General features: G+C 46.2%; 1 protein-coding gene across 4 annotated transcripts in view; it reads left to right on the top strand.

The window, feature by feature from the left end:
* The first annotated feature begins 1,029 nt into the window (after nucleotides 1-1,029).
* Nucleotides 1,030-21,769, top strand: part of OLA1 (Obg like ATPase 1) — a 201,595-nt gene continuing 180,855 nt past the window's right edge. The window contains exons 1-3 of one of the 4 annotated variants that reach the window (XM_073305886.2): nucleotides 1,030-1,108; nucleotides 2,240-2,343; nucleotides 7,521-7,664. In XM_073305886.2, coding sequence (XP_073161987.1) covers nucleotides 2,240-2,343; nucleotides 7,521-7,664 — 248 coding nt within the window. In that variant the 5' untranslated portion in view covers nucleotides 1,030-1,108. Of the gene's footprint in view, nucleotides 1,109-1,317; nucleotides 1,455-1,842; nucleotides 2,099-2,239; nucleotides 2,344-7,520; nucleotides 7,665-21,769 lie in introns of those variants that run through there. The other 3 variants (XM_073305885.2, XM_073305884.2, XM_073305887.2) reach the window with 3 other exon arrangements.

Below are 21,769 nucleotides of genomic sequence, written 5' to 3'. Positions count from 1 at the left end.
TGTAAAAGTGTGAGTCTTTCTCCTAATGAGTGAAACTCAGCAAGCATTATAACAGTGGTTCTCAAACTTTTATACTTTAACATAGCAAGCCTCTGAGGGTGAACCCCCATATAAACAAAAACCACTTTTTTTCTTTTTAACACCATTACAAATGCTGGCTTCAAAGCAAGGTTTGGGTAGAGGCTGACAGCTCGTGACCCCCCCATATAATAACCTTGTGACTCCCTGAGGGGTCCTGACTCCAAGTTTGAGAACCCCTGCATTATAAAATGGATTCTGAGCAGCATTCACACTATACAGCCTTCTCTCTGTAGTACTTTTAAATCATGCCCACTGCTTGGGTGATTGTCTGTAAAAAATGGCTAAATAGAAGCTGAGCCAAGGAGTTCCGAGTTGAAAAGAGAGTACAAAACAACTCTACCAGGGCATCTGAACAGGAAGTCAAGTCCAGTGAGTGAAAGTGTGCACTGAACCACAGCCATCCCAGGTAGAAATAAGGGGTGAGTTAGAGTAAAAATATTTATTTACATAGTACCCATAATCCAGTGTTTTATAGCATATATATAGTGACTTTCATCCCCAAGGATCCGAAAGCATTTTACCAATGACACAAGAACAATATCATTCAATTGCACAGCACAGAAGTGTGGCAAGCAGCACTCTGCCAAAGTTGGGTGACGGGTGGGCTGGGGAAGGAAAGGGACATTATACAAGGATTCACGGCTATTTGTTTACGAAAAATGCCCTGGGATCTGCAGACTAGCCAGGCCCCGGTTTCTACAGCCTTATCTGGAAACGCCCCCCCTGCACCCCAGAGCCGCGGGACCAGCCGGGCACCAAAGCAGCAGCAAGAGTTTGTTGCCCCAGGTGAGGGGTGACGGCCAGTTTACCAGGCACTGATTTTGAATCCAAAGAACCTGAGGAGCCTGACCTCTGCGCCACTGTACATTTGGAGTAATCTCCCCTTGCCCCGGTGCTCGCTCTCGGAGGCCAGCTGCCGCCCCCGTACGGAAGCAGCTCTTTTACTGCCGTGAGAGCCCTGCGGCTGGAGGGGCAGGGACCGCGCCTGTCTCTGGCCACGCACGGGGCTGCAGTGAACGCGTAGCAGGTAACGTTAGAGGTGGGCCGGAGCAGCTGGGCGGGGGGAGAGCCGCTCCTGCGGGGTCTGTGGCAGGCCCAGCTGCCCAGGGCGTGGAGAGCCGAACCGTGCGCGCCGGCGAGCCAGCGCCTGACGCCCCCACCCCCCTCCAACCGCCGCTAGAGCCTCCCGCAGCGCCCGCGCGAGCGCGAGGCTCCCCCTCCTTCCGCGTGACCTTTCCTCTCTGGGCGGCCCCGCGGGCCCCGCCTGTTCCGCCTGCTGCTGGGGCGCCAGCGTGCGTGGCCGCCGTGTTCGCGCTCTCGTGCTTGAGGCCGGCGGGGGCAGTGTAAATATAACCCCCCCTCATCTCAGCAAGGTGAACCCCCCCCCTTCTCCCGCCCCGCGTCTACCGCGGGGGAGCTGGGTGCTGTCACCGCCGCACCGGTTCCTTTCCGGCCCGTCGGGAACGGGGGGCCACGGAGCAGGCCTCGTGCAGCTCTGCGCCCCTCTGCCAGCTGCCCCGGCGTGGGCTGGGGTTCAGCCGCCTCCCACGGGCCGGGGCACGGGGCAGCGGCGCGCCTCCCGCTGGCGGCAGCCTCCCGCGGTGGGCCGCTGCCCCGCTCTCTGGTCAGCGCCAAGGGAGCGGCGCCCGGCCCTGGCGTGGGGCGCTTCGGCCTCGCCGTGCCTAGGCGCCCGACTCGGTGCCCAGCTGGCCCAGTGCCCGCCCGGCACTCTCCGCCGTGCCCCTCACGTCCGCACGCGTCAGGCTTGGAAGCGGAGCAGGAGGCGGTAGCTGCCTCGGGCAGGCCGAGTGGGGGGTGTGTGAAATTTCGCTCCCCCTCTTAGTCTCTGAGCCGGTTATTTTTAGCTCAGCCTTTGCAGGGGATTTGCAGAAGCTGCAGCAGCCAAATCCACCTTCTCAGCCACGCGAGGTCTCTGTGCTGCGTGAGGGGGCCATGCGCTGCTCTGCCCGGCTGCTGCTGCTGCCTGCGGTGCCCTGCTGTTATGGCTCCCAGAAAGGTACCTGTAATCTCTCTGGGAAGGGGAACGTGTGTGGGGCGTCCGCACGCTGCCTGTTGTAGGCTCTGAGGGACTAGAAAGGAACTTGTGGGTGGGGAACCGGGCTCCAAATATTAAACGTTTTCTATGTTGTCATTTCAGATGCCCCCCAAAAAGGGAGGTGATGATGGGGTTAAACCCCATCCAATCATTGGAAGATTTGGGACGTCGCTGAAAATCGGCATTGTTGGGCTGCCAAATGTTGGGTAGGTAACTGAGAGGAGAAGCTTTGGGCTTATCCATCCTCCAGACTGTAGCTGGTTGTGTTTAGTATGCATCTTAGCAGTCAAGTGCTGAAAACATACAGGATGGAACAAAACTTTATGCTTTATTTTATTTATGTGTTTATTAGTTAGATGAAGTGATCTGATTAGGCTCCGTTGGTTGTTGAATTTGTTTGCATCGCAGTCGTGATCTGGCTTGTCAATTTTATTATATTTGTTTGAATGTGAAGAAACAACAATCAGAGGGCTAAAATGTAATATAGTCATAGACACACATTTGTACATTAAAGCCTATCCTCTGGAAATGAAAAGCAAGTGAATAACTAAATCTGTATAAAGTGTTTGAGGAGTTGACTCCAATTCCTTTGTGAAACAAATAGGTAGGTTGTGTGTGTGTGGGTGGCTTTTTTTTTTTTTTAAAATGATCAAAATGCACTATGTTTGCGGTGTTGGCTTAAATCGGAACATTTCTGAAAGCCACTCATTTGAAAACTGGTTATATTTTGTGTGGAAACATGTCTAAAATGAAGGATAAAATCTAATTTTTTTTTTTTAAGTTTGAAGTGCTTTTAGGTTGAGAACATGAAAAGTACTATCCTGTTCTACAATAACCTTACATAAAGGGCTGAAAAAATTATAGTGGAGAGAGAATATACTGAAAGAAACAATCCTTTATTGCCAGGGAGATAATGTTAGTAATCTGTTATTACCATTCCTAACTTTCATGCTTCTGTGGGCTGTATGTTGTAATAGTAGCAATAATGGGTAAGTTTAAGAGGGAAGACTGTAGACAGGGCAGGTTAATGATGCCACAATCATAAGCACTAAGAATAACTTTATATTTTCCCTTCTTGGTCAAGTTTTCTGAGGTCTGTGAATGAAATGACTTTATATAAAAGTTTAGTGCTACATTGTTTGTGTGAGAGAAATTTGATAGGAAGTGTGATAATAGCTCTTTTCATCTGTAGAGCTCAAAAGCCCCTATCAAAGAGGTTAAGTGACTTCTCTTTAATTGAAGATGTTGGAATGACTGGGTAATGCATGAAGTTTATGGTAGATTATTAATAGTCATTGGTGATTATGCTACATTTGGAAAACTGATGCTAAGGTGAGGTTGCATAACAACATAAGTAAATTGGCTGGCACATGGGGCAGAAATGTTCAAACTTTCTGATCATTCGGATTAGGCCTCTGTTACTCTGCAGCAGAATGACAGGTTTCAGAGTAACAGCTGTGTTAATCTGTACTCGCAAAAAGAAAAGGAGTACTTGTGGCACCTTAGGGACTAACCAATTTATTTGAGCATGAGCTTTCGTGAGCTACAGCTCACTTCATGTTGTGGTCCAATCTGACGCCATTTGTCTCACATCAAGATGGTTAATGTTCATCTGTATGCCACCATGCGGATCATAACTAGCACGATTTGACCCGCATCAGTGCTGTGGCTCCCCATGTTAAACATCACTCTTCCGCACATCTGCCATGAGGATGCTACAGACAGAATGGTTGACAAGATCAGGGCAGACCTGAGCTTACCACTATACACAGACCTCTTTGACCACCCAAGAATGTGCTTCTTGTCGAGACACCTATTATGGGCAACTTCCCCTGCCCAGATTTCTCTGTGATGTCAGTGTGGCATGAATAATGGTCTGCAATGGACATCAGAAACCAGTGTCTTATAACTGACCTGACCATGCGTTTACTCAGCTTTTATTTGCCACGCTGCTTATGGACCTTCTGAACCGTTTTTGAATGGGCCAGGGTCAGTGTGCAGCAAGCCTTCATGCCTGGGTCCAAAGAAGGATCCTACGTGCTGCTGTGTCCAAAGATAGTGTCGGTTAGTGACGATTGCCCTCTGTTAGTTGTCCCCTGGAATTATTTTAGTCCCGGGTTCAGTTGTTCCCTCCCTTAGGCTGGGGGTGGAACCTCTGGATATGCTCCCAGACCTCAATAGGTGATCAGATTGGTGGTAGTTTACTTTTTAAAAAAATCTTCCTCCTCACATTAAATTTGTATAGTACAAACAGGAATAAAACTTTTAGTTGTTAAATGATTGCAGCATTTTCTTTTTCACTGACTTATAAAATACTTTATACAAATATGAAAATAAACTTAAACAGACACTGGTAATTGTTTTGGAATTGATCCTAAAAAATTCTGATAACTTCACAACTTAAATGGTATTTTTTTTAATTTTTATATATAATTTTAAAGAAAAATGATATGTTGCTTTCCTATTAGCCAAGAAGTTCCTTTTAAAACTTTCTGAGGACAGCAGCACCAAAAATACTCTTGTAATTATTATTTATACAGGGTATTACCATAATACTAATTTAACCATAAATTTCTTTATTAAATCTAAAGGTTAGATGCTATTTATACAATTGATCTAAACATGCCTAAAAAGCCTAAATAATAAGCAATTTACTATATCCAACTAGCAACAAAACATTTATAAGCATTTGATCAAGATATTTACGAACAGGTTAAACCCAGGGATGCTTAGAGCCATGTTGGTCATCTCCAGCTTTGTCAGGCAGATGTTACCATCCCTTGAAGAGTTTACCTTTTATAATACTCTTTAACCAACAACTTAGCTAAGGCCAGATGAAGCCATTTTTTAAATAATACATAAAAAAATCTTATTGCTCCTAGTATCCAACTAAGTGTTTTATTTCTATTACTTCAGCACAAATATTAAATATGAACACTGATATTTCAAAGGGTCACTTCAACAACACAACGCTTTTCTCATGATCTCACTCTTTTTGGTCATGTACTTTTGGTCTCATTGCTTATGCTAATATCCAACTCCATTTAAAGCCATCGTTCACCCAAATCTTCTAATGTGGGCCTACATTCCTATACCCTCCTTGCTCTTTCCATTGCGTTCTCTGCTCACACCTGCTTGTTCACACGTTTTTGCCTGGTGAAAGTTGTGTACCAGAAACAAGAATATTGCCAGATACACCAAGTAAACAAACTGGAGTTTTGTCACACTAGTAGGCTAAAAGAAAAAGGAGTACTTGTGGTACCTGAGAGACTAACCAATTTATTTGAGCATAAGCTTTCGTGAGCTACAGCTCACTTCATCGACTGCTTATGCTCAAATAAATTGGTTAGTCTCTCAGGTACCACAAGTACTCCTTTTTCTTTTTGTGAATACAGACTAACACGGCTGCTACCCTGAAACTAGTAGGCTAATAATTCTCAGATGAAAATGTAATCTTTAAGTGGATAGCATCTCTTTGAGACAAATGGTTTTAGGTACGATGCGCGTAATAACAAAATAAACTATCTGATGGTTGTATTGTATATTTAACTCATTCAACTTTCAAAATTCTGATTTTAATAATGGGATTTTTTCATAGCTTTCTATAAGCCACCAAGAATCTGTCTGAAATTAAAAGGGCAATAATAGCAACACAGGAAAAATAGACTAGTAGACTTATAACTCATGGTCTCATCCAAAGAATATTGAAGGTAATGGGAGCCTTTTTGTTCTCTTCAATGGACTTACGTATTAGGCATTCAGAGAGGACTGAGGAGTCAAGTAAAGTTCAAAACAAATGGCAGACTGAGCGATATATAAGCAGTCTGTAACATGGTGTGAGTGAAAATGCTCTACTTAATAGTTTGATATTGATAGCGGTTCTACTATTGGTGGCTAGCTCACGTGGTAAAGAAAGTTTAAGATACTTCTATCTCTCAACTAGAGGAATAGTGTATCCATATAGAATATTTCAAATTGTTTAATACAATGTCCTCTTCAGACTTCTCCTCTTTAGATTTTCCTCTCATCTCTTGTCTCTTGCCTATTTAAGTCTAAATGTTCTGCCCAGCACAAGTGATAAAGATGCTATGGATCTAAATAATGCCCAAGGTATTTAAAGAACAAGAGTTTGTAGAAACGGGGAAAGAGTTTCAAACTCTCATTTGTCAGTGTGGAACTACTTCAGTTGGATGAGAAAATAATTGTTTCATGCCTGGCCATTTTATCTTATTTTGCATGGTAGGAAAAAGTGTAGTTTTTGCCCTGAGAACAAAACATTTTTGTGATCTGCTTTTGGTTTACTGTACCTCTGTTTTGTTTTGATAACATTTAGTGAGACAATTTTAAAGACACAAATGAGGGTTGTGTTTCCATTTTCCCCTTTGTACCTTTGAAAGCATATTGTACTAGAAGAGGGACAGCTGAAAATGTTTAATGAATTTTTAACTCCTCTTCTGGTCTGTACTAGTTCATGGTGGTATGATCTTTGTTCAAAATATTAATTATTTTGTGGGATCCGGTCTTTGTATTTTGGATCTCAGAATAGAATGAGAGAATTTTTTTATCTTGTTCTTTTTAATACCTCTAAATCAGAAGTCGGCAAACTATGGCCTGCAGGCCACATCCGGCCCCTGAGCTCTCGGCCGGGGAGGCTAGCCTCCGGCCCCTCCCCTGCTGTTCCCCCTCCCCCGTGGCCATGCTGCCGCGCAGGGAGCATGGCTTGCGCCTGCCCACCTCCAAGGTGTTCCAATAAGCCTGTCCTGCCACTCTGAGCAGCATGGTAAGGGGGGGGGGGGGGCTTTGGATGAGAGGCAGAAGGTCCTGGGCATTAGTCAGGGGACAAGGGGTGGTTGGATGGGGTGGAGGTTTGGGGGTGGTCAGGGAACGGGGGGGTTGGATAGGGGGTGGGGTACTGGAGGGTCGGGGAGTCCTGGGAGTGGGGGGACAGGGAGTGGAGGGGTTGGATGGGGTCCTGGGGGGGCAGTTAGGGATGGGAGGTCCTGGGAGGGGGCGGTCGGGGGACAAGTGGGGGGGTTGGATGGGTTGGGGGCCTGTCAGGGGCTAGGGGCCTGGATAGGGGTCGGAGCAGTCAGGGGACAGGGAGCAGGCGGGGTTGGATACGGGGGGAGGTCCTGAGGGGGCGGTTAGGGGCTGGGGTTCCTGGGAGTGGGTGGTTAGGGGACAAGGAGCAGGGGGGGTTGGATGGGTCATGGGTTTGGAGGGGGGCGGATAGGGGGCTGGGATCAGGCTGTTTGGGGAGGCACAGCCTTCCCTACCTGGCCCTCCATACCATTTCGCAACCCTGATGTGGCCCTTGGGCCAAAAAGTTTGCTAACCCCTGCTCTAAATGAAACTGGATTAAGAGGGTCTTTTTTGTTTTTAGGAAATCCACATTCTTTAATGTGTTAACAAAAAGTCAGGCAGCAGCAGAAAACTTCCCTTTCTGCACTATTGATCCAAATGAGAGTCGGGTACCTGTGCCAGATGATAGGTTCGACTTCCTATGCCAGTACCATAAGCCTCCAAGGTAACTCTAAATCTTATTTTTTTTTTTTCCCAGCTAAAATGCTTTTTAACAAAAACTGTCCTAAGTTATTGTAAAAGATGAATGTCAGTTCAGTGTTGGCTTTTTTCTTTAATCACCTTCTTCTAAAGACTACTTCAGTGTGTGTGATTTTAGTTTAGAATTAAGACCTCTTAGAATGTGACTTGAAATGTACAAGTAATTGGAATCTTGTGCCTTCCATCTGACATCTGTGACAGAACAATTAGGAACATAGGAATTGCCATTCCTGATCAGACTATGTAGTCCAGTATCCTCTCATCCCAGATTGAACAATTATGATTTAAGCTGCCCATTGAGGATCTTCATCTGTTAGAGCTGGTTTATGCCATGGTGGGTTTACATCTTATTTTTTTTATCCTATTTTAAAATAAATGTATATGCTCTAATTGTCCCTAAAATATTCTAATCCCTTTTAAAAATTTTACTGAGCTCAGGGCCTCAATGATGATGTATTAGTGAGTTGCACAGGTTATTTTTTTTCTAACTGGCCCACTGTTTACTTTTGGTGGTTGTAAATTTGCTTTTGAGTTTCATTAAATGTCATCTTTTTTTTTTATAAGAGGAAAAATGTCCACTCTTAGTTAACCTCTTTCTACTATTATTTTATATGCTTCTATGATATTCTTTCATTTGTCCTATAAACAGTTAAAGAAACAGAAAGACATGCATATAAAAGCTTCCAATCAATTTTATCGCCTGTCTCTACTCTTCTTTCTGTTATAAGACATATTAAAGTTATATCTAATATGTTCAGTATCAGACTTGGTGTATACATACGTAAAAGCCAAAAATCTTAATTTTAAGATGACCCCTTTTTATTTGCTTTTGGAAGTCAAAAACTGTATAAACACCTTTCTTTATCGCTTAGAAATTCTAGTTTTGAGGCTGCTGATGTAGCCAGATCATAATCGATGTGAAATAATCAGACAATAAATGTGGTGTATCTCTGCATTTCTGTATATTTTGCACGGTTTGTTACAACTCAATTTTAGTACCAAATCAGCAGTAGAACTAAAAGAGATAATGAAATTGTTGGCCAAATATTAATTTCTTAAAACTTGCAAACCTGTTGCTAACTGTAATTGATAAGTACATATTTCTAATACTTTTCAAATAATTTGTTTTCCAGTATTAGAAAAACTAGTATAGAGATCTTTGTTATAAATTTCTTCTAATATGATCACTGATAGCATAAGTGGTGCTATGCAGGATATAGAGTAAAGTTTTAGTTCTTGCCCCAGTGAGCTTGCAATCTAAGAAAACAAAACTACAAGATAGTTTATTGTAGAAACACCAGACATAGTGGTTGCAAGGCATAATAGCTCAGTTTGTTTTTTTAAATGTTTTCTTGAATCCTACTCCAAGACATAGTGGTGTGTTAACACTGATGGGCCTTATGGAAGAATGGTGTTTTGAGGAGGAGAAGGTAGGGGATTGAAACCCTTCTGGGGTCTGTGTTGTAAAGTGAAGGTGGTGACATGGGTGAAAAAATCAAAGGGATAATAATTTTTCCTTTGTCTTAATGCAGTTTAAGCGGAAAAACTTCTGTTTTAATTCAATTTCTGTTCTTCTTATAGAAACAGTATTGACACTTTTAAAGTAGCCAGTTAGTACTCTTTTTTTTTTTTTCCCATTTCTTAAATATTACTGAATATTGTCTCTTACTAAACTTTTAGGCATAAATAGTCACAGTTACATGAAAGTCAGAGTTTGAACAGCACTCTGATTCATTTTTACAAGCTTGCTTGACTTTATAGATACTCAAAGGATATGAGAATTAGACTGTTTCCCCTGCAGAATTGGGGCTGCAGAGCTGCTGGCCACTAGCCTCTGCAGTGCCCCACTTGGCGGGGGTAGAGGCTCTGCATGGTCTGGCTGCTGGACTTTTTCCTCCTTCTCCAGGGGTGGGAGAGGGACTGAAAAACCCAGCTCTGGCAAAGGGTGAGAAAGGGCAGGGCCACGTCACACCATATTCCCTGGTGGGACAGTAAAGAAACTGGGGGAAGAAAGGCTCTGGGGGTGCAAGTTTCTGGGCTGGTGGCTGCCCTGTGGCTGGGCTCTGGGGGGAGGAGGGTGCAAGTATCCCCACAGCTGGGCTCTGGGGGAGGGGAGTTCAGGTGTCTGGGGGCCCCATCCAGCACCCCCCAACTGGATTGTTGTAGGAGTTTCTTTAACTCTCTACCCCTGGAGGAGTCTTTTGTTATGTGTATTGTTGATAGGTATTTTGAAAAAAATTACCAAAATAATTGAAACTGGAGTGATTATACTGTTTTTGACAAATAAAATATGCAGAATTTTAAAATAGTGTGTGCAGAATTTTTAATTTTTTGGCAGAGAACTCCCCCAGGAGTATGTATTGCTACCTTTACTTCTGCTGTGCCTTCAGAGCTGGGCGGCTGGAGAGCGGCAGATGCTGGCTGGCTGCCCAGCTCTGAAGGCAGCCAGCAGCAGCACAGAAGTAAAGATGGAAATACCCTGCCATGACACCCTTATTTCTGCATTGTTGCTGGCAGTGGTGCTACCTTCAGAATTTGGCTCCCAGCTAGCAGCCGCAGAGCTTCCTGCAATAGGGGGAGGTTCCTGGAGATGGGTCTGACCCAGCCCCGGGAGTGGCTCCTGCAGGGGAAAAGGAAGTCCTGTCCCTCACCAGCCTGGCTAGGACAAGCCATAGGAGCCCTTTGTACGGTAGGAGCCCTCGGCCATAGTGCCCCCAGCCCTGGCCTCCCCTGGCTCCAGGCCCAGTGCCCTGGCACTTGGGGGTTAAATGGGCCTTGGGCAGGCTGTGTTTGGGGTTGACCACAGAGCCTCCTTTTCCAACCACAGCACCCTGGGCAGTTGCACACATTGCCCACCCATCGGGCTGGTTCTGCCCCCACCAAAAGTGGGGGCCCTGCTCCATACCATGCCACCCTCGCTTCTGTGCTGGTGCTGCGTTCAGAGCTGTGTGCCCGGCTAGTAGCCACTGCTCTCCGGCTGCCCAGCTCTGATGGCAGCACTGCCGCCAGCAATAGCGCAGAAGGGTGGCAATATCGCAGCCCCTCCATGGCCCCATTTTGGGTTGGGATCTCCATGGTTACACTGAGATTTCAAGTATCTGAAATCGTGAAATTTAAAATTTTTAAAATCCTATGATCGTGAAGTTGACCAAAATGGGCCGTTAATTTGGTTAGGGCCCCACATACTTTGCAACTTACACTTTTAAATCTGCAACCATAAACAGTGTCACATTCCTTTACAACAGGCATTTGTTTCTTCTCCTACAGCCTGAATACCATAATATCCTCTCCAAACTTAACAATTTAAATGCAGTTCTGTATGCTATTTCTCTTGAAAGAAGGATACACAATGAATGCTTACATTTTCTGTCTCAACGCTAGCATTGTATACTTTAGTTACTTCAATAATCTCAGTTCAGCACCTCAAGACTTTGTTTATTCTATCGCCTAAACAGTTCTGTGCATCTTATTACACTGTAAATCATTACAAAACCATTTATTCAATAAGTTCAAAGTTAAGTCTGTATGTTTTGTGAACTTGAGAGAAGATTTAGGGTAGTGATTAATGAAGTGGTGGCTTTTTTTATTGTTTGTTTTTTGTGTATGGTAAATGCATTTAATATTACTGAAATACAAGTTAAGGTTTTTTTGTCTCTTGAAACTTTAAATAGTATTGCAAACCAATAATTTGAAATAGCTTTCAAATAAAAGTTAGCAATAAGTTGCTTTTTTTCCTTATAATTAAAAAGACTATCCTGAATCTCTTTATTTACTGGATTGTCAGATATTTGGGATGAGATTCCTCCTCTTCCCCCCCCCCCCAAAAAAAAAGTTCTCCATGCTAGCCGAAATCTGCTCATATTAAAATAAACAATGGGAGTTTTACCATTCACTTCGATGGGAACAGAATTGGGCCATCTCTGAGCCCTTTTGAAAATCGTACCTGTGGTCTAATATATGCAACAATTTTTGATATAAAAACAAAACATTTAACTCCACATAGGAATATACACAATTTATCTGGATAAAGCACTGCCATGTCTGCAATCGTATAAGATAATCAGTCTTTCCAGAACCACATAAATTTACAGGCCAAAGTTTCTCTAAAACGTATGATTACATAAAATCATCTTTGGCCTTATTCTGTTTATCTTGCACTTCAACTTGTTTGTGGGCCAATTTTAAGTCAGCTTGTGTGTGACACTTATATTCTGGCATTAAAAGTAAATGTGCCAGCAGTGAAAGAGAATTTAAAGACCACAGTTTGGACTGTCTTTTTTTTGCCCGGCAGGAGAGAGCAAAATTTAGTTCCAGTAGTGTATTTTGTTGCTTCGGTAACTTTGTATTCAATCTCTAAAAACCAGGCATCTATAGTAGATTCATCCTGATTCCCTTACGTCTCTTAGTTTCTTATTAATAATATGTCTTTCTTAATAAGATGGTGCAGACAATCTTGAGTCTTTCATTTTTACTTCTTCGAGTGCTTGCTCATGTCCACACACACCTAAGTTGAATGCTCACCACATGCACCGGTGCTAGAAGTTTTTTCACTCAACAGTGTCCATAGAGGACCAGCTTTGGTACCCCCTGGAGTGGCATGCACATGCCACGATATATAGGGCACCGCCAGTTCCCACTACCCTCAGTTCATTCTTGCCACCAGTGATGGTGCTGGAACTGTTGCTGCTTCAACTAGTGCTGTTGCTGCTCATTTGTATGAACTAGGTATTTCTTGTATTATAGTGTACATAGTTTTCTGTTAGTGTTTATAAATCCCTTAGCTATAGTTAGAGACTTCGTAGGTCCCAAACGGGACTTTGCCTCAGGATGGGGCATGCCCCGATTCCCAGGCTTCAAGCCCTGTGATCACCCCAAGAGACCCATGCCTGTTAGGGATCCACCCAGCAGTTGTCTGCGTTGCTTGGGCAAAGGGCACATTAGTGAAAAGCACAAAATTTGCAAGTCCTTCAAGCCAAGGACTAAGAAGGAGAGTGATATTCATTTAAGAGCTCTCCTTCTGGAGTCTGCCCTCACCCCAGCACTGGAGGAGCTCTCCGACTTGGTACTGAGCACCGTGACCTTGGTATGCAGCACCCCACTGGGATCGTGCACGGGCTGGCACTGATCCCCATCCATGGCTCTGACCAAGAAGCCCAAGAAGATAGTGCAAGGCCAGTCTCCAACCTCCCACAAGGGAAAGGATAAGACACAGTGTGATCAAGGTCCCATGCCAGGCAGCTCTTCACCCACGTCGGGATCTCTGGCCCAAGCTCCAGTGGAGCGAAGTAGCCCAACCTGCTCCCCGCCGGCTACCCTGGATAGTGGCAGAGGCCTCCATCAGCTCCAGGTACTGTCCACGCCAGAGACCCTGCAGGCAGCGCAGGAGATCATGTCCCACCCAGTGCCACCCACGCTAGCTCCTGTGGTTCCCTGGTAACAGGGTAAACCCAAGTTCAGACCGCTTCGGTCCCCATCTCAGTGTCACCATTTCCCCGTCATGGGGGGGCGTCCAGCCAGCGCTCGCCCTCCTGTAGCCACCATGCATCTGACCCCGAAAGGCAGATGCGGTGCAGTCTCATTTGATCCCCGGACCTTGCATATGGGCAGAGAGGCTTGAGGCTCAGCTCGGTGGCTACTGGGTGTAGACCTTTGGAGGCACGCGGCCCCCAGGTTCTGATACCTCTGAGACCATGGTACCACTCCAGGGACTCGTCGAGAGATCGACGTTGCCATTCCTCAGACCTTCGCTGATCCCCTAAGAGGGCGTCTCCACGTGCGGGTGCATCCCGGCACTGGGCCCGTTCTGACTCCTGGTCCCGCTCCTCATCCCTGTACTGCTGGTCAAGCATGAGATGTAGATTGCTGGTTCCGATTCATCAAGTGCCACCGGTCCATAAGACCCTGCTCCAGATTGGACTCTAGGCGGAGTGACTGGCACCAGTCAGGACAGAGCCACCGTTCTGCTTTGTCCTGGTTGCCTGGGAGTGACTGCTCAGGATCCAGCCCTGGTTTGGAGCGAGGTTCCCTGATGGTGGGACAAGTTCCAGTACCAGCTATGTTATTAGCACCGAAACTGGCCCCGTGGCCTCGGGCGCAGTGGCTGGTGCCGTGATACCCATGGAACCCGTGTGGGTTCACCCAGCCCTCCCAGACCACCCGCTCAGTGTCTGGAGCATCGGAGAGACCAGCTGTCTCTCTCTCCCGCCCTCCTCCGGTGCAGAAAACCTCAGGTGCAAGGACCCTGCAGGTCCAAGAGGGAGCAGGGGAACAAGCCACTGGGCCACTGATGGTTTTTGAGGACCCTACAGCACTGGCATCTTCATAGTTGTTGCCAGACGAGGCTATAACGGGGTCCCCTCTCCCTGTTCCTCCGGATGATGCTGAAGCACACTAGGAATTACTGAAGAGGGTCACTACCAACCTGGGTCTTCAGGCAGAGGAGCTAGAGGAGCTCTCAGACTCTCTCTTCGATGTCCTCTGCTTCACAGCCCCGGCCATGGTGGCTCTTCCCCTTCATGATGGGATCTCTAAGATCACTAATGCCTTGTGGCAAACACCCTCCTCCCTGCCACTCATCTCCAGGAGGGCAGAGTACAAGTACTTTGTGCCATCCAAAGGCCACGGGTAGCTGTACACCCACCCTGCTCCCAACTTCCTAGTGATAGACTTTAAGGTCAGAAGGGACCATTATGATAGTCTAGTCTGACCTCCTGCAAAACGCAGGCCACAGAATCTCATCCACCCACTCCTGTAACAAACCTCTAACCTATGTCTGAGTTATTGAAGTCCTCAAATCATGGTTTAAAGACTTCAAGGTGCAGAGAATCCTCCAGCAAGTGACCCATGCCCCACGCTGCAGAGGAAGGCGAAAAACCCTCAGGGTCTCTTCCAATCTACCCTGAAGGAAAATTCCTTCCCGATCCCAAATACGGCGATCAGCTAAACCCTGAGCATGTGGGCAAGACTCACCAGCCTGACACCCAGGAAACAATTCTCTGTAGTAACTCAGATCCCACCCCATCTAACATCCCATCACAGGCCATTGGGCATATCTACCGCTAATAGTTGAGGATGAATTAATTTCCAAAATTCAGCTATTCCATTATATCATCCCTTCCATAAATTTATCAAGCTTAGTCTTGAAGCTAGATATGTCTTTTGCCCCCACTGCTTCCCTTGGAAGGCTGTTCCAGAACTTCACTCCTCTGATGGTTAGAAACCTTTGTCTAATTTCAAGTGTAAACTTCCTGATGGTCAGTTTATATCCATTTGTTCTTGTGTCCACATTGGTACTGAGCTTAAATAATTCTTCTCCCTCCATGGTATTTATCCCTCTGATATATTTATAGAAAGCAATCATATCTCGTCTTAGCCTTCTTTTGGTTAAGCTAAACAAGTCAAGCTCCTTGAGTCTCCTTTCATAAGACCGGTTTTCCATTCCTCGGGTCATCCTAGTAGCCCTTCTCTGTACCTGTTCCAGTTTTGAATTCATCCTTCTTAAACATGGGAGACCAGAACTGCACACAATATTGCAGATGAGGTCTCACCAGTGTCTTGAATAGTGGTACTAACACCTCCTTATCTCTGGAAATACTAGAAATACCTCGCCTGATGCATCCAAAGACCAGATTAGCTTTTTTTCCACAGCCATATCACATTGCTGGCTCTTAGTCATCCTGTGATCAATTGACACTCCGAGGTCCTTCTCCTCCTCTGTTACTTCCAAGTGATGCATCCCCAGCTTATAACTAAAATTCTTGTTATTAATCCCTAAATGTATGACCTTGCACTTCTCACTATTAAATTTAATCCTATTACCATTACTCCAGTTTACAAGGTCATCCAGATCTTCCTGTATGATATCCTGGTCTTTCTCTGTATTGGCAATACCTCCCAGCTTTGTGTCATCCGCAAACTTTATTAGTACATTCCAGCTTTTTGTGCCAAGGTCAGTAATAAAAAGATTGGTCCCAAAACCGATCGCTGAGGAACTCCACTAGTAACCTCCTTCCAGCCTGACAGTTCACCTTTATAGTCTCCCCTTTAACCAGTTCCTTATCCACCTTTCAATTTTCACATTGATCCCCATCTCTTCCAATTTAGCTAATAATTCCCCATGTGGAACCCTATCAAATGCCTTACTGAAATAGAGATAAATTAAATCCACTGCACTTTCTTTGTCTAAAAAATCTGTTACCTTCTCATCGAAGGAGATCAGGTTGGTTTGACATGATCTACCTTTTGTAAAACCATGTTGTATTTTGTCCCAATTACCATTGACCTCAATGTCCTTAACTACTTTCTCCTTCAAAATTTTTTCCAAGGCCTTGCATACTACATCAAACTAACAGGCCAGTAGTTACCCGGATCACTTTTTTTTTCTTTCTTAAAAATAGGAACTATGTTAGAAGCGGTTAACCACTGGGAGCAATGAGATCAACCCGGGGCTACCCGTAAGAACAAAGAGTCCAAGAGACTAGACTTGTTTGGGCATAAGGTTTATTCATTCTCTAGCCTACAGTTGAGGTTGACTAGATTGTTGGACTCAATGGGTAGTGATCAATGGCTCCATGTCTAGTTGGCAGCCGGTATCAAGTGGAGTGCCCCAAGGGTCGGTCCTAGGGCCGGTTTTGTTCAATATCTTCATTTAATGATCTGGAGGATGGTGTGGATTGCACCCTCAGCAAGTTTGCAGATGATGACACTAAACTGGGAGTAGAGGTAGATACGCTGGAGGGTCGGGATAGGATACAGAGGGCCCTAGACAAATTAGAGGATTGAGCCAAAAGAAATCTGATGAGGCTCAACAAGGACAAGGCAGAGTCCTTCATTTAGGACAGAAGAATCCCGTGCACCGCTACAGACTAGGGACCGAATGGCTCGGCAGCAGTTCTGCAGAAAAGGACCTTGGGGTTACAGTGGACGAGAAGCTGGATATAAGTCAACAGTGTGCCCTTGTTGCCAAGAAGGCCAGTTGCATTTTGGGATGTATAAGTAGGGGCACTGCCAGCAGATCGAGGGAGGTGATCGTTCGACACTGGTGAGGCCTCATCTGAAGTACTGTGTCCAGTTTTGGGCCCCACACTACAAGAAGGATGTGGAAAAAATTGGAAAACATCCAGCGGAGGGCAACAAAAATGATTAGGGGACTGGAACATGTGATTTGAGGAGAGGCTGAGGGAACTGGGATTGTTTAGCCTGCAGAAGAGAAGATTGAGGGGGGGATTTGATAGTTGCTTTCAACTACCAGAAAGGGGGTTCCAAAGAGGATGGCTCTAGACTGTTCTCAGTGGTAGCTGATGACAGAACAAGGAGTAATGGTCTCAAGTTGCAGTGGGGGAGATTTAGGTTGGATATTAGGAAAAACTTTTTCACTAGGAGGGTGGTGAAACACTGGAATGCGTTACCTAGGGAGGTGGTGGAATCTCCTTCCTTAGATATTTTTAAGGTCAGGCTTGGCAAAGCCCTGGCTGGGATGATTTAGTTGGGGATTGGTCCTGTTTTGAGCAGGGGCTTGGACTAGATGACCTCCTGAGGTCCCTTCCAATCCTGATATTCTATGAACCATCAAACCCTCCTGGGATGCTATGATTTTAACATGTGGCAAGCCATGGCCAAGTTCGAGGGCTCTCTTCCTGAAGCTTCTAGGAAGGAGTTCCGGGCAATAATGGAGAAGGGTATGACTGCGGCCAGGGTGCCACTCTAAGCAGCGGCAGACACTGGTGCCCGAACCACGGCCTTGGCTGTTGCCATGCACCGGGTGTCTTGGCTGCTCCTCTCTGGCTTGTCCATGGAGGCTCAGCTGTTGATGCAAGACCTTCCCTTCGATGGGCAAGCCCGGTTTGCGGAACAGACTGACAATAAGCTCCATGGCCTAAAGGAATCCCGCACGACCCTTAAAACGCTAGGCCTGTGCGTTCCCGGCCTTTCCCGCAACGTTCAAACCACAGCATTCAAACCTCAGGGCCAGGGTAGCCACCTTTGCCAGGAGCCTCCCCATAAGAAATCTAGAGGCTACAAGTGGCATCCTAGCCAACAGGCTTCACAGGCCTTTCTGTCGAGCTCAACCCGCAATAAGCAGGCGGGTAAGTGCTCATTTTGAGGATATGCTTGAGCGTGATCTATCTGACTGTTCCCAGGATCTGTCCTCCCCCTATATTTGCTAGTTCTCCTCATTGTGGTGGCATCTATAACATCGGACCGATGGGTCCTTCAGTACAGTGGTGCAGGGTTACACCCTTCAGTTTCTTTCTACCCATCTTTCCCACCCCCCACCCCGTCCCTCTTCAGGGACCCCTCTCACAAGAGTTTCCTTGTGCAGGAGGCAGAGGGGCTACTGCAGCTAGGTGTGGTGTAGGTTGTTCCTCTAGAGTACCAGGAATTAGGGGTTCTATTCCCGCTACTCTTTTAATCCCAAGGGCGGTCTGTGACATATCCTGGACCGGCAAGACTTGAACCGCTTCCTAGCGATGCTGACGTTTCGCCTGGTCTCCCTGGCCTCCATCATCCCCTCCCTGGATCCAGGAGACTGGCTTGCAGCCCTTGATCTAAAAATGCATACTTTCACATCGCCATCTTTGAGGGAACCAAACATTTCCTCCAGTTTACGGTAGGTCCCAACCACTATCAGTTTGCAGTCCTCCCGTTTGACCTAGCAACAGCACTGCGCGTGTTTACCAAGTGCATGTTGGTGGTGGCTGCTTACCTCAGACATCAGGGTGTCCAGATCTACCCATCCCTCGACGACTGGCTAGTCAAGGGCAGCTCCAGGTCCAAAGGGATGTGATGATGCTGTTAGCCACTTGCTATCACCTTGGCCTGTTGGTAAATGGCAAAAAATCCACATTTAGTTCTGGTACAGAGGATAGAGTTTATCAGAACAGTGCTTGACTCGACCTACATCAGGGCATTCCTGCCACTGGAGAGATTCAGGACACAGACGGACCTCATCGCAGAAGTCTCTGCGTTTCCCCTGACCATGGCCAAGGTGTGCCTGTGCCTCCTCAGTCACCTGGCAGCATGCACATATGTGGTGCACCACGCCAGGCTCCGGATGTGACCCCTGCAGCAATGGCTGGCGACGATCTACTCCCAATCCAGGGACCACCTGGAAAAGGTCATTACCATCCACGCAATGATACTTACCTCACTGCGATGGTGGACTGACCCTGGGAAAGTCCTGGAGGGAGTTCCCTTTATCAGCATTCAGTTGAGTTGGTTTCGGACACCTCCGACCTCAGCTGGGGGGGGCGCACCTCGGCACCCTCCTGACCCAAGATATGTGGTCCCCAGCGGAAACGACGCTACACATAAATGTCAAAGAGCTCAGGGTGGCGTGCAGAGCTTGCACGGTCTTTCTTCCTCAGCTGTTGGGCAGAGTGGTCAGAGTCCTGACGGACAGTACAGCCTCGATGTTCTACATCAACAAATGAGGGGGAGCATGATCTTCGGCCCTCTGCCAAGAGGCACTCCATCTCTGGAACTTCTGCATTGGCCACGGAATCCACCTAGAAGCATGTCACCACCTGGGTGCCAAGAACACGCTAGCAGATCAGCTAAGCAGGGACTTCTCCTCTCACCACAAGTGGGTGCTCCACCCATAAGTACCTGGCACAACCTTCCAGAGGTGGGGAACTCCCCAAGTGGATTTGTCCACCACCAGGCAGAAGAGGTGGTTACACAGGTTTTGCTCCAGATGGGGTCTGGGTAAGGGCAAGAGCTCCCTCTCTGATGCCTTCCTCCTGCCGTGGGCAGGAAGCCTGATGTATGTGTTCCCTCTGATTCTGCTCATCAGCAAGGTCCTAGCAAAAATCAAAATCAGGCTCAGGTTATCGGGATTGCCCCAGCATGACCTCTCCAGCACTGATTTAGGATGCTATCAAGCTTGTTAGTTTTCCCTCTGTGGCCACTGCCTACCGACCGAAATTGCTGTCATAGGATCACGGTTGACTCTTGAATTCCAACCTTGCGCCCCTCCACCTCACTGCGTGGATATTGTGTGGCTGAAACCTGAGGAACGGGCCTGTTCAGAAGGGGTCTAGAAGGTCCTCCTTGAGAGTAGAAAGCCCCCGACTAGACAGACTTATCCAAAGTCAGCAAAGTGGATGAGGTTCTCCCATTGGGTGGCTGAACAGGGCATCTCCCCTTTGCGTTCTTCCATGCAGTCGATCTTAGGCTACCTGCTTCATTTTAAGGAACCAGGGCCTGGCACACTCCTCTATCAGGGTGCATCTGGTGGCCATTTCTGCCTTTCATCCACCAATCCGGGGCAGACTGTGTTCTCCCAGGATAAGACAGTTAAGTTCCTCAGAGGCCTTGAGAGACTTTTTCCTCAAGTTCGGGCCCCAGCCCCTCAGTGTGATCTCAATTTGGTTCTGTCCAAGCTCACAGGCCCGCCTGCCCTTTGAGACTTGGCCTCGTGCTTCCTGTCTCACCTATCGTGGAAGGTAGCTTTCGTGGTGGCGGTGATGTCAGCAAGGCGAGTCTCCAAACTGCGAGCCCTGACCTCAGAATTACCGTACATGGTCTTGTATAAGGACAAGGTCCAGGTTTGGCCCGACCCAGCCTTCCTTCCCATGGTGGTGTCTACTTTCCAAATGAGCCAGGAAATCTTCCTTCTAGTCTTCTACCCTAAGCCCTATGAGACGCTTTGGATGTAAGAAGAGCCCTCGGCTTTCTACCTAGATCGGACAAACCCTTTCCGCAAGTTGACTCAGCTTTTCATGTTTACAGTCCAGGTCACTTTTTGAATTTTAATGTTTTCCTCCAAAGCACCTGCAACCCCTCCCAGCTTGGTATTGTCCGCAAATTTTATAAGTGTACTCTCTATGCCATTATTTACATCATCGATGAAGATATTGAACAGAACTGGAGTCAGAACTGATCCCTGTGGGACCCCACTTGTTATGGCCTTACAGCATGACTGTGAATCACTAACTACTAACCCCCCCCATACACAAGGCTGTTATCCTCTCAAAGAGAGCTATCAGGTTGGTTTGACACAATTTTTTCTTGACAAATCCATGCTGACTGTTACTTATCACCTTAGTATCGTCTAGATATTTGCGAATTGATTGCTTAATTATTTGCTCCTTTATCTCTCTGGGGAGAGAAGTTAAACTGACTGGTCTGTAATTCCTCAGGTTGTCCTTATTTCCCTTTTTATAGATGGGCACTATATTTTCCCTTTTCCAGTCTTCTGGAGTCTCTCTCCCGTCTTCCATGACTTTACAAAGGTAATCGCTAATGGCTCAGATATCTCTTCAGTCAACTCCTTGAGTATTCTGGGATGCATTTCATCAGGCCCTGGTGACTTGAAGACATCTAATTTGTCCAAGTAATTTTTAACTTGTTCTTTTCCTATTTTAGCCTCTGATCCTACCTCATTTTCATGGGGATTCACTATGTTAGATGTCCAATCACCACCAACCTTCTTGGAGAAAACTGAAACAAAAGTCCTTAAGCATCTCTGCCATTTCCACATTTTCTGTTGTTATTTCTCTTCTCTCCCCACCCACCCCGCATTTAGTAATACGGCCACCCGAGGGCTTTTTCATGCAGTCACCGCCTTGTGGGCGGTGATGGGGGGAGGGGGGCAAAACAATGTTAACAACATAAAAATATAATTTTTCACAGAAACAAATTTACTAGCTGGCAAGTCTTTAATAATAATAATGAAAAAAAGGCAACCAAAAATGCAAGAGCAGCAGCAACAACAACATCAAAAAGAAAAGAACATGAAAAACACATTATTTTGTTTCTGTTCTCTTTAGGTCCAGTAAAGAATAGATAACTGTATGTTTTTATTATTGAGTCTGCAATAAAAACCTACATAAATTACAGTGATGTGTGTGTGTGTGTGTGTGTGTATATATATATATATAATATGCATTTTTGTTTTTCCTAAAGTTAATTAAGGCCATGTCTATACTGCACTTTCATAGTTAAAACTTCTGTTGTTCAGAGGCATGAACACCCCACCACCCTCAGAAGGACAAAAGTTTTAACAATGAAAAGCACCAGTGTGGACCGTGCTTCATTGGCGGGAGACCCTCTCCCAGTGACTAAGCT

The sequence above is a fragment of the Lepidochelys kempii genome, chromosome 11, assembly GCF_965140285.1.
Source record: "Lepidochelys kempii isolate rLepKem1 chromosome 11, rLepKem1.hap1, whole genome shotgun sequence".
NCBI lineage: Eukaryota > Metazoa > Chordata > Testudines > Cheloniidae > Lepidochelys > Lepidochelys kempii.
The sequence above is the reverse complement of the archived record's forward strand: the minus strand, read 5'-3'. Positions and strand labels throughout refer to the sequence as shown.